The sequence below is a fragment of the Calidris pugnax genome, unplaced genomic scaffold, assembly GCF_001431845.1.
Source record: "Calidris pugnax isolate Ruff unplaced genomic scaffold, ASM143184v1 scaffold20, whole genome shotgun sequence".
NCBI classification, from domain to species: domain Eukaryota; kingdom Metazoa; phylum Chordata; class Aves; order Charadriiformes; family Scolopacidae; genus Calidris; species Calidris pugnax.
Window position 1 is genome coordinate 21,538,949 of NW_015094510.1, and position 12,991 is coordinate 21,551,939.

Sequence of the window (12,991 nt, forward strand, 5' to 3'; positions counted from 1 at the left end):
AAACATAATGTGGGGACCGAGAAAGTAACATTTTCTTACACTTGTAGAAGAGAAATAGTAGAATATAGGAATCACTGCAATGGGTCAACCTGTCCAACCCATCTCATATCTGTTGAAGCAGTTCCAGAATAAGGTGCTTCAGAGGAATAACTTAGGTTGCTTGCACCAGCCACTCAAAAAATCTGGAATTCCTTTATTACACAACCAGCGTAATGCAACAAAACAGCAGAGTTCACCTGGCAGCTTTCTGGGCAGTTGTCATTGCTACTCTTTCTGTCTTACATCCAATGTCAACGTACATTCCCTGACAGTTAACTGTTGATAAATTACTCTACGGATTTGACATACCCATTGACTCCCTTGTCTCTGTAAACCTCCCAGTGAACCTTTTTCCCCTAGATACTTAAATATCTCAGTCAGGCACTTCAGAGTGGTCTTAGGTCTAGCATTCCTTATGAATATGAAATGCTAGTGCCCCACAAGTCTGTTTCTAGACCCTCCAGGTCCTTTCCCACATTGGGAACATGCCGCTACAATGTATGTTTGACCTTTTCCAATTCTTGTCTCTCTTTGCAGTTCATTCTTCCACACTCACTTCATTTCTAAAAAAAAAATCCCCTAGAAGCACTCACACAAAATGAACGATCCCTCAGCAAAAAATAGAAAGGAGATATATAGATGATCAAGTTTAGTTGCCTGCAATACTGTAGCAAGCTTTTAGCCCCAAACACTACACAGTAATATCCACTATATGTCTCCCTTTTCCCATGTTCATGGCATTATGAGACACAAAACAAATCGCAAGACCTTTAACACAAGAAAAAACACCAGATGCTCAAAACATCACAATGGGCCCTAGGAATAAAACAGGAAAGAATTAAGATTATTATCAGATTATTATAACCTCTTGCAACAGAAGGCAAATTATTTAGGTAAAATGCCTAAGTGATCCTGGGAACCTGGCCACCTTCCACGGCACAGAAAGAGGGAAAAAAGATGCACAACAAGAAAGGTCCAGAGCCCTAAACCCAGATTCCACAGGCCAGCACCAGTATCTCATCCATACCTACGCTCAGCCCCTCTGGTTTCTATAAACCTATTCTAAATTTCCAATTACAGAGCAAATATTCCTCTTGGAAGAGTCCAGCTTGGGGATCTGCCTGGTGTAGTTATGGGTTCTCACTTTTCATGGCTCACGTGGTCACCACAATGCTGTTCTATTATCATTTCACCACCAACCAATATTGAAGTGGTCTCTGTTCATTGTCCTAAGCTGGGCTATGGAAAAATGCTGGTTTTGAGCTGCTCTGCTACAGTTTGCTGGTTCTAACATCCAGACTCAGAATGACTGTGCCAATTTGGTGTGGCTTTTATTAGAATTTTTCCCCCTTTTAAGCAACTACCTTCAAGTACCACTTTTCTTTTTACCAGAAATAGGAAAGAGGAGTGGGATAAATGACTGAATCATTACAGTTTCTAACAAAAGTAGCACAAGCTGCCCAGCTACAAATATGAGGCACAGAGTAACCACTACGGTGCAAGAATTCTGTCCTGACAGCTCTCAGACTGTTTTATTTCTTTCATCAAAGAATAAAAGGCATCAATCTGCAGCTTCAAGAAGGCAGTCACATTGCAGCATGTTATACAGCAATTTCACAAGGGTAAACTGACCCAATTTGAAGCAGTGGGCACTCATCCAATGAAAGAATATAGAAGGCAGCCTGTGAAATGACTGACTCACTATATCAAAATGAAATTTTTCAATATCACATCTAAATGGAAAACCAAGATTTTTTACAGCAAAGTAAAAATGAAATGACTGATTTCTATTTCCTCTAGTTTTCAACTTTTTATGGGAAACTGTAGTTCTTCTCTCCAATATTTTAATTTCAATGAACCAGCAAATTCCAGTTTCAAATGTTTTAGATCCTTCTGACTTGCTCTAATTATATTATATTACTTTGTGAAAACAGGAAGTATTAGGAATCTGAGAAAAAGCTAGCTGATGTGACAGGTCATATTCTGACATATCAGAATTCTGACATTCTGACATATCAGAATCACAGCTGAGTATGAAGAAGAAAAAGAGGGCTTGTTCATTGCCCTGCTTGGTATACCCCAATATTGCCTCCTCATTCAAAACAAGAGGCATTTTCATGGCTGGGAAGGGAAGTAGGATGACAAACTGAGTTCCAGAGCTCCCGCAGTGCATTTCCAAGGTCTTATACTTCACACAACAGAGGTGCTACTTGAATATGGGAATGCACATTTTCTTCAAATTAGGAGGAATATATCTGTTCAACTTGTTAATTTACTGCTTAAAAGTGACAGAATTCTCAAAAAAGCTTAAGGAAAATTCAGTTCTCACTTATTTTCCTTAAGCTTTTTTGAGAAACCCAGCCTTAATGTAGCATCCCTCCTTTCTTTTGCAGGCTGCTCACTGTGTCCCCCATTTCCAGTGCTGGTGGCATTGTGGGGACAGCAAGCAGACGCCATAAGCCAAGACAGTCTCTTGGAATTAGCCTCCACCACTGTGAGGCATGGTTTGCAATTTTATTAAATCACCAATCAGATTCCTCAAAAAAATTCACATAACAAGTCATTTTTGGGGGACACCAGGCCATGGCATTTCACGTCAAGTTTCAATGCTGAATATACATACAAAAACGTAGTATTGTCTCATAAAGTCAGCTCCTGCATTCCCACTCATGGCCAGTCACTCCCACATCTCACCAGTTCCTTGTGCTTTGTCTGTTTTCCTAATACTCTTTTTTCCTATCACCCCATGTTTTGCTACAACTCTTCCTGGCCTGGGTTTTGCCTCCTGATGGAATACATGACTGGTGATGGCCATTCTGCTGTGGTGGCCCTTCTCTCTGCAAACACTGCTTGTACCCAAGTTAACATTGTACTATGACAGGAAAAGAAATTAAGAATGAAATAAGTGTACTACAAAAAAAATGTCATCACTGTACAGTCAGAAGCCAGTTGAACTTCTATTTCAAACCTGAGGTCAGCATTATTGAATTGATTTTGAAGCAAAATGTTGTTACTTACAAAATAGAAAATAAAAAATAACCACTCAGCCTGACAATGCAAAATATTCCCAACCTACTTTCTCGAAAGAAAATAAATGCTGCATAATTCTACCATTTCCATATATATATATTTAAGGAACCATAATTAGAATAATTAATCAATAACTATGTTCAACAGTTCCACGCCTGAAGCAAAAATGAGATTATTCCTTAAAATGTTGAAAGTTATATAAACAAATTCAGTAAACTTTGCCCTCAGCTTTGAAAAACAACTGATCCAGCAGAGCTACTACATATTCAAAAGAACAAGAAAAAAGCTGACGGAGAAAAGGCATTGGAAAAATACAGAGAACTCCTACCAGAATGTGTGACCAACAGCCACAAGTCTGTCCCCACTCCCCGCCCAATGTCTTTTCTAGAAGCAGGATCAAAACAAACAGATGCTACTATCTTCCCAACTGTAAAGCAAATAGCTTGTAGAACATAATCCCAGTGGTGCCAACATTTTCTAGCCTTTAGTAAGGGCATTAAACTGATTAACCTACAAAAGAATCCCGAGGTTGACTTTTGGACTTACAAAATAACAGAGCATTTCCATCGTATAATCTCTCCTGGCCAATTTTAAACCATTCAGCTGTCTTTTAGAGGTGTGCTGTGCTGACTAAAACAGAAGTCAAAGCTCAACTGTCGTCATGAGACCTGAAGTGGAAGTATCAAAATTATCATGTGCAGACTGAAGTGACAGTGACTGCAAACGTGCGTGTCACACAGGACTCCCCAGCCTTTCAGCATCGCAGGATGGCTGGATCCTGAGATGTGCAAAAGCCCTTGTGCTTCCCATCATGCCGAAATCCCAGAGCTCCTGACTGGACCACCCAGGGTCCCAGTCCCTCGGTTCCTACACCAGCTGTTGTAAACGACATCTGTAGTGGATTCAGTAACTGGGAGAATTTAGAATGCGGGGGTTTTTTCAGAATCAAAACAAAACTAAACTTTGAACTTTTGCAGTTCTCTATAACACAGAATGTTATCTTTTCTCAGACTAAACATACTAAAAAAATGAAGCAACACAAATATGCTTCACTGTGGCCAAATCCAGAGGTTCTTAAATTGCTTTGTCTTACTCCAGTGTGCATCTAGAAGGACCCTCCCTGCCAAATCTCCAGAGAGATTTAATACAAACTTATCAGGCCAGGGTTCTTACAGGTGTTTTTGTGCTCTCAGAGTAGTGTTGAAGCTGTCACAAGATGCCAAGAACTGCCATCACTAACATTCTCAACAAACTGTTTATTGTTAATACAGCTTGTATTTCTTCTTTTTTTTTTCCACTGAACTACATTCTCAGACTTTAAATCTTGCTATGTGTAATTCTGCTACAAATTTGCAAGCAAAGAGGAATAACACAGGTTTACAAGTACTGTCACCTCTACTGCCACCAAATGCATCAAAAGTCTCTTTTCTCAAACTGTTCTAGCTCTCCTAAAGTCAGATTTTTGTTCCTGCCATTGACCCTGAAAGGCCACGCCAGAAACTCATTCCTCTGAGGGCTACCCATGACTGCTAATAGCCAATCTGATTTTATTGATACTGAACTTTTATCCTTTTGGGGGGTGTGTGTGTATATTGTCCTTTAAATTTTCGTCCTGTCATTGATATTTACACCCAGGAGCATTTCCAGAAAGCACTGGTGTGAATCTAATTCTTCCTTGGTATCCTTTGCCTCCTACCCAACCCATTTTACTGAAGGCTCCGGTCCTTTGCAATGGCCAGTATCTTTCTCCTCTTGTGCTTAGTTAATTACTCCTACTTCTTGACAACCTGCCTCCTCTTTCTGCTGGCACATTTTCTCTCAAGTGCTGCAATTCAGGTCTTCTTTCAGAAGCCAGTCTCTTCTTTCATGTATTTCCTAAACATCCCAAGATGTTTTCTATAAACTTCTTCTTCTGTTCCATTATATTCTCAGATTTAATCTAAAATCAGCTTTCACAGTTACCTGAGACATTCTTCTATAAACTTTGGCAGGCAAATGCTCAAGGATGAGTAGTTTTTATTTAGCACCTAAAATAAATAGCACATATCCTATAATTTCTACAACCGGTCATAATTGCATATGGGGGTCACCTCCCCTACTTCCTCAGAAGCACTTCTTCATAATTTCTTCTTCTTTATTTTTACCATCATTGAAAGGAAGAAGAAAATCTCCTTGTGAACATTTCTTTACGAGTCTCTACAAGCTGGGTCCTTTGATTGCTTGGCTTTAAAACTTTGCCAAGATCAGCCTTGCACCTTCAGATTAAGTTCAGCAATTTAACTGTTCATCAGCAACAACCAAACACACAAATCACACACTCAGTTGTAAGGATTAACAAACAGTCCTCAAACTCTGCCAACTACAAACTGTAAACCACAAGAGACCACAAACTGGAGCTAAGCAAACTACAAAGCATCAACATCCACGTGTCTGTTCTTTCCTGTGCCTCTCAGAGTTAGAAGGATATGCACCATAATCGCCAAAACTAGTTCAAATGAGACACCTCCAAATGCCCACACTCTGCACTGCTCTCTATTCACTGCCCTCACAGGCACTGCTTGCCAACAATACTACCAGCTGTATAGACATATTCACTGCTGCTGTCTAGTTGAAGAAATACTGAAAGGTTGGGGGCAAAAAAATCTTTGGTTCCTAAGAGTAGACTGGGAACAAGATGCTGTTAGTCAAAGAAAGAGTTAATAAATGTGAAGAACAAAGCTAAGGTTCCAAATGCCCAAAAAACTGCTGGAGTCCCATTCTGATTTAATTTCCACCAAAGCGAGAGAGATCAGAATTTGACCTTCTACAAGGTGGGCATGTGATGAGTGAAGCAACTCTCTGTTACGTCACAGAGCATTTCTTCCTCACAGAAGATGACCCTTTCAATGGAAAAGAATATCTCTGCACTTTCACCTCCTTATGGTTGCTGAAGAGCATAGAGAATAGCAATATATAGCAATAGATAGAACAGAATGTTGCTGTCTACTTGACCTATCATGGGAAAAGCTCTAAGAGCTCCTTGCCTTCAGCAAAAAGGGAAAGGGGCTAAAAAGTGGTGAACTATCTCAAATTAAAATATACATTTCACTCTACAAAAATTGAAGCTAGGTTTTATTTTCCATGTCTCAACAATATCCTTAAGTACAGGTAGGAATTATGCCCGTCAACTACCATAAGTACTGGAAACCTTCCATAGAAGCCAGATGAAATGGAAACTGGAGAAGTCTGTCATATGAAGGGAATGCACAGTAACACAAGTCTTTCCACACACTTCAGATCCCCTGAAACTATAACAAATACAGCTTAAGGAATGAGGCTGATAAGGAAGAACATAGAATATTTCATATTTTTTTAGGTTTTATTAATGTGAAATGAAAGACTATCAAGGAGCAGAAAGCTTTACACTCATGTATCCAGTGAGACTTTACGAGATGTTAAATTTTTGTTGCCCTTAGCTATATCAAACTGCTGTTAATCAGTAGTCATTATCTTTTTGGCACTGAGCAGAGCCCTGCCCAACATGTTAAATAAAAACTTTGATCCTAAATGAAAAGCATGCTATTTAGAAAGGAAGCATACTAGATTACCTTGGATAGGAACCAGAAATCTCACCTAGGTACCTCCAGCAACAGCTGCCGCAACAATTAAAAATCAGGCACGTGGCACTTAAAATGAGATATGAAAACACAGATTTGGGTCCACCTATAAAATTAAATACAGATTCACAGCTGTAAAATCCACACCTACTAAGTATTAAAACTCTCATAATGAACAGGGACCCTCAACAAATTCTCATCATCATAACGAACAGTAGAAAAGTTGAGGTGGGACTTTGCGTATCCACAGGCTTGACCTGGTGCTCTTCCACACAGAGAACACACAAATTCTGCTGCCGTCTCACTTCAGTCACCAGCGTAGCCTTTGCAGGACCTGCCTATTGAGTTTTAGTAAGATTTCCTATAATCTCTAAAAACCTTTTCAAGTTCTAGAACCCCTACACTTGAGGAAGGTCTGCTCTTTTCCATGCTAACACCTTACTCTCCACGTAGTCCCAATAGTTCTATAATTAAAAAACAAAGTACCCTGTAAAGATAACATACTGGTTTTTTGTTACAGTGGAACGTTTGAAAACATTCCATTTTTCAAATGTGTATGCGATCAGGCAGAAATGGCAAGGGAAAAGTTACATATTCCATCTTTGGAGCTGATTTTAATAAAATGAGCATCCTTGAACGTCCAAACTCCTCTATTTATCATATTTTGAAATGTGACTCAATTTTTTTTTTCTTTTGATGACTACAGCTTGACAAAGGTGTGCTACAGCTGTTAATATAATTTGTAAATATAGTATAACCATTCACAGCTATTCATTCCCAGCTAACCATTCTACTGGCATAGAAAACTGCACCATCAGATCTCAATTTGCTCTGTGGTTTGACTGAGCTTGTTTGTCATCTCTGACATTTGAAAGATACCTGATTCAAATGATTAGTGATTCGAATAATCACTACTGCAATAAATTCTTTGCAAATATATACTACCCAACTGATACTCAAAACCAGAAACAAGCAATTTCTTCTTTGTTCATCTTTGAATTGTCTTAAGAAATGAAGAATAGAAAAAAATTAAAATACTATTACTTAGAATTATTTCTTCTTATTTCTAAAAATTCTGTCTGTCTTAACAACTACGATGAGACATGTTACTTTCAGGAAAATCCAAAATCACTCCATTTGCACTGAGTGAAAGTTTGAAAGTTGTCTGAATTTTGAAGGAAACAACAAGCACTGAGAACAGCCCATTCTCCTATTCTGTAATTACTGATACTTCCTTAGGTTTAGCACTGAAGGTCAACAAAAGAATACTTACCTTGTGTTTTGGAAAGTTTTGGAAGGGAAATCAGTCTGTTGCTATGTGACTGGTTTCCAGGCAGCAATTCCACTTACTTCTTCGGGGAAACAACGTGTTCTTCTGTTTCTGCAAATGCTGTTTATATTGAGTAAATCCAAGTATGTTCAACTCAGACAATATACTGTGAACCAGTAATGAAAAAACGCATTTGCAAGAACCAGAACATAATACAATGACCCCTCTCAACTTCTGTCTGGAGAAAGAGATGCCTCATATACATGACAGATTGCCGGCATTACATTTTCTGGCTGTTGACTCGAGAGAATGCCAACTCTTATGAACTATACTTGTTCCATTCAATTTATTTTGTGAATACACACATGCAGCTTCCTCCATTTCTTACTATGTTTGAAGGGCTTAGATATATCAAAAGCGACAAGTGTCAGTGGAACTACTATAAAAGGGCGACATCTTCACCGAATACTGATCAACATTCCTCAATAACAAACCAAGGATGCATCCATAAAATGTCTTTTCTTACAAGTTGTTTTTTACACTATTCATATTTGCTCTGTATAGAAAATATCTCTTTCTCTGTGCATTTAGCATCTGTTATGACTCACTTGTGGAAGTTCAGAAAAAATGAAAGGTAATTAAAAAATTCAATACAATAGGATGAAATCCATTCAAGCTAAATTTAAACATTATTATTCAGATCAAACTTCATTGCCCTGTCTTCACCAGCCCTGAAATGAACAACCTGAATTGAATCAAACTCTTATCTGATTATTTATTCAGATAAAAAATAACGCACTCAAAAGACAGAGCTCAAAATCCACATGTGTAACTGTTGAATTTTAAAGAACTTAAAGGAAATTATTTAGTCTTTTAATGTAATTAGCATCCACTAAAATAAAATAGCAGACATCAGCTTTCACTACCTATTAAGCCTTCCACTTATGAGGGTCTTTGGTTTGAATAAATGCAGAAATATGACACCTAAAACTGCATATTGTAAATAAGAAAAAAAAAAAAAAAAGAATCAGAAAACACCCATATTAAGAGTTAGTCTGCTAACTTGCTAAGAATCAAACATTAATGACAACGCGTTTTACCTTTTCAAAACCAAACACATTCTGCAAGCTCAATTCCCTTTGGGAGACAAGAATGCCACAGAGAAGGAAAAAGGATTAGGAAGAAACCTGGGACCAGACCTTCTGGGTAATGTAAGTAGCGAAAGGGGTTTTTTGGGGTGGGATGATGCTACCACATCTTTTCTGGTGGGGCTACGAGGACCGTATCTCCTGGCAGCACTGTTTGGTGCTGCACACACCCACCAGGTTACGTGATGAAGCAGTACCACTGTACAGCCTTCTGATCCAAATCAAGGCTGTGTGTGCTCCTGAGAACAGCTGACCAAACTCACCGACAAAATTATACGCAACCCACAGACACACATTAAAGAAAATGATTCAAGTTGCAAAGTCAATCACTCAAGAATCATCTAAGAGAAAAATTTAATTTGCATGTGGAAATGTAATTCACTTCTTACCATACGTGGTACAACTTAATCTTTCATTATACGATTGCATACACTTTCTCTATGGTTATCAGGCTGCATAGTCAAAGAAGCCATATTTTGTAGCTTCCTACCTCATTGCTTGCACAAGTTGATAGGTCTAGTATCGATAAGCTACGGAGATGTAAGAAGGAAAAGGAGGATCTCTGTTAAAGCTGTTTACTTCTCTGTCCTGAAGAGTTAGGCTCTATCTCTACCTTTATTGAAGGCTCCTGACAAGTCAGGGATGGGAGCTCCTCTGCATAAACCGCACATCCCCTGTTTCCTCTGTGGGTGATTTGAGATTTTGGGATCTGGACTTGTAGAAGAGCTAGAAGTATAATATAACTGACCAATATTCTAAAAATGATCACATGCCAGGAAAAGGGCACTAACAATCAGTGGACACTTGGGGTCTTAATTGCATCTGTGTTTCAGTTCCTCATTTATGTGTAAAATGTGTAAAAATGATACCTTGCTGCCTTACATTGTTGTGTGAAAAGAAATGTCCACTAATTGTGAAAACCCTGAATGACAGTCACTAGGACAAAACTAATCCTGAGCTTCTGTCACTAAACGAAGTATTGGTAGACTTTCCAGGTTTAATTATACTTTTTAATTGGTGTATGAAAGTCTGTGCCTCAGTTTCCCATCTATTAAATAGAAAAGCACTTTCTTTCTCTATAGGGCTTTTATGAGAACAAGCATATGTTTGAGATTATGAGAGACTCGGGTACTCTGGTGGTGTGGGATATAAATAGTCAAGACAGACAACATTATGTAAAAGCCAAGGACAAAGAGGTGTTCATCTTTATTTGTCTGTTCTCAGAGCCTTGTATTAATTCAGGTCTGAAGTGAAAAATTCAACAAAGGGCGGAAGGGAGAACCACATAGAATACGCACTGACTCATTAACTGCCCGTTTTGCACAGCAAAGGAGGGACTTTAAAAAAGATAAATAAAGTGACAGACAACATTAAAATTCCACCTCAGTGAGCCAACGACCCTTGGAGCAGAAGGATTCCAAGGTCTGACAACCTGAGTGCTCAATTTTGCAGCTTTAATGAATTCTTTTGCATGGGATCTGGAGGAAGACAGAGAAATAGAGCTTCTGCTCCCCAGGTCCTGTGCCCCGGGCACCCAGGTGGTAGCCCCATCCCCTCGTGCACAGCCCCGCCGCCTTCAGAATAACTATGCAAAGTAGAGCAAATAACTCACTGCCAATTATTCAGTGACTGTATGAAAAGTGTAATGGTCATTGATAGGTGATGAAGCCTTGCTGCAAAATTTGGGGCTAATCCTTATAGGAATAGTTATATACAGTTAGTTAAATACAGTTATAGGAATAACTTTACCCATAAGCAGACTCACTTAGTTCAGTGAACTGAAAAATCACAGCACGGAACACGGCCAAGTACAGCCCAAGGTGCTAAATGAAGAGTTCAAAGGTTTCAAGACCAGGAATTTAAGCTGAATTTTTACCCATATCTTCCCCACCTATATTTTTTCTTGACTTATTTGTAGCACTAACCAGTGCAAAGGTAACACAAGGAAGTGGCAAAAAGCTGAGTAAGACATGGAGATGTTTTCTCAGTGTTCTCATCTCATATATGGTGCCCATTAGGATACAACTCCTGCTGATAAGTGTACACTGTGTACAGAAGGGCACAAGCAGTTTGTGAACATGTATTAAGACAACACCCTAATGGCCACACCATTCCAGTTAGATGGGCTGGATCCTTTCCCCTGTCACTGAAAGGATTTGTACACACTTTTGCTTAATTCTCCCTGAGAATCCACAATGTTTTCTTCCAGCAAATGTTACAATCACACCATGTACAGGTATACTGCATAAAATGATGTATAGCAAAGTACTTACGCCACTTACTAGACTAGCTTGGGAGCAGAGGGGTTTTCTCCCCAAAATAGTTCACATTGTCAAAAAAAGCCACCCTGTGTTAAGAAAATCTCTCAGTATGGCATTTCGGCCACTTCTACCATCTCCATTAACTCAGTAAGATTTTTTTTTTATCCAATGCACAAAATTCTCTTTACAGTCATATTAATCATTTCCACAGTAACCTGGGTAAGCCAGCACTGGACCGGCACAGCCGAATCCATCCACTCACCCACCCAGCACGGCATCACAAGCACTGGGGGCAGGACTGAATCTTTCTGCAGGACACAGCACTTTCACTGGGTGTGTTCCCACTAACTCGAAGTAACCTCAAAGATACAGAGAAGTTGTGGATGCCCCATCCCTGGAGGTGTTCAAGACCGGGGCCTTTGAGCAACCTGCTCTAGTGGGAGGTGTCCCTGCCCATGGCAGGGGGGTTGGAACTCAATGATCTTTAAGGCCCCTTCCAACTCTAATCATTCTATGATTCTATGATACAAAGTTCCTGCCTCTCACCTATGAGCCTTGACACCTTCAGCCCACAAATCATGAGCCTGAGCTCCGTCAGGCACATCAATTCGGTTTCCACTCCAGCAGCTGACCAAGGAATGGCTCCCCACAACTGGGTGGGCTGAGGGCATCTTCTGCACCCATCCCCTGGCACGACCCTCCTGGGTGGCCGAGGAGCCATGGGGGCCCTTCCTGCCACCCACCATTACCTGGAGCAGGTGGTGGGCCGCCCGGTAGCCGAGGCGTGGGCCTCCCTGCACGCCCGGTGGCAGCCGCCCCGTGCCGTAGCCATGCCAGGCCACCACATAGGGGTTGTCCATGGTCAACCAGTAGCGCACCAGCCCACCGAAATGCTGGAAACAAAGCTCGGCGTAGTCGCGGAAGAGCTGGGGCAGGAGGGGGCTGGCCCAGCCACCGAAGGCATCCTGCAAGGCCTGCGGCAGGTCCCAGTGGTAGAGGGTGACGACGGGCTCGATGCCCAGCTCCCGCAGCCGCCGCAGCAGCCGGCGGTAGTGGTCCAGCCCGGCGGGGTTGATGGGCGCCGTGCCGTTGGGCAGCAGCCGGGCCCAGGACAGCGAGAAGCGGTAGTGGGTGACCCCCAGTCGCCTCAGCGCCTCGGCGTCGCGGAAGAGGTTGTTGTAGCTGTCGCTGGCCACGTCGCCGCCCGCCGGCCCCGGCGGGGCGGACCCCGGGGGGGTGGCGGGGCGGTGGGCGAAGGTGTCCCAGACGGAGGCGCCTTTGCCCCCCTGCCGCCAGCCGCCCTCCGTCTGGTAGGCGGCGCTGCCCGTCCCCCAGAGGAAGCCGTCGGGGAAGGTGTCGTGGAGGAAGAGCTGGTCCTGCGGGTAGGGCAGCCGGGCGAAGCGGGACCAGGTGCCCGCACCCTGCCCCGGCGCCCCGAGCAGCGGCCGCCACAGCCCCAGCAGCAGCAGCAGCAGCGGCGCGGCGGGGGCCATCGCTCCCGGCGGGGCTCCGCGACGGCGGCTCCCTCCTCCCGGCACCCCCCCGCCGCCCCCTTTTATTTCACCTTCCCTCCCCCACCCCCCGCCCCGGTGGGCACGGCTATTAATAATTACCTCGGAGCTGCCGTCTGCATCCTTCCCGCACGGC

At 42.0% G+C, this 12,991-nt stretch overlaps 1 protein-coding gene across 1 annotated transcript in view; it reads right to left on the minus strand.

Moving 5' to 3' along the window:
• The window catches only part of KL (klotho), a 49,268-nt gene extending 36,431 nt beyond the window's left edge, over positions 1 to 12,837 (minus strand). Inside the window, exon 1 of the mRNA XM_014965745.1 lies at positions 12,094 to 12,837. Coding sequence (XP_014821231.1) covers positions 12,094 to 12,837 — 744 coding nt within the window. The remainder of the gene's footprint in view (positions 1 to 12,093) is intronic.
• Positions 12,838 to 12,991: the final 154 nt, after the last annotated feature.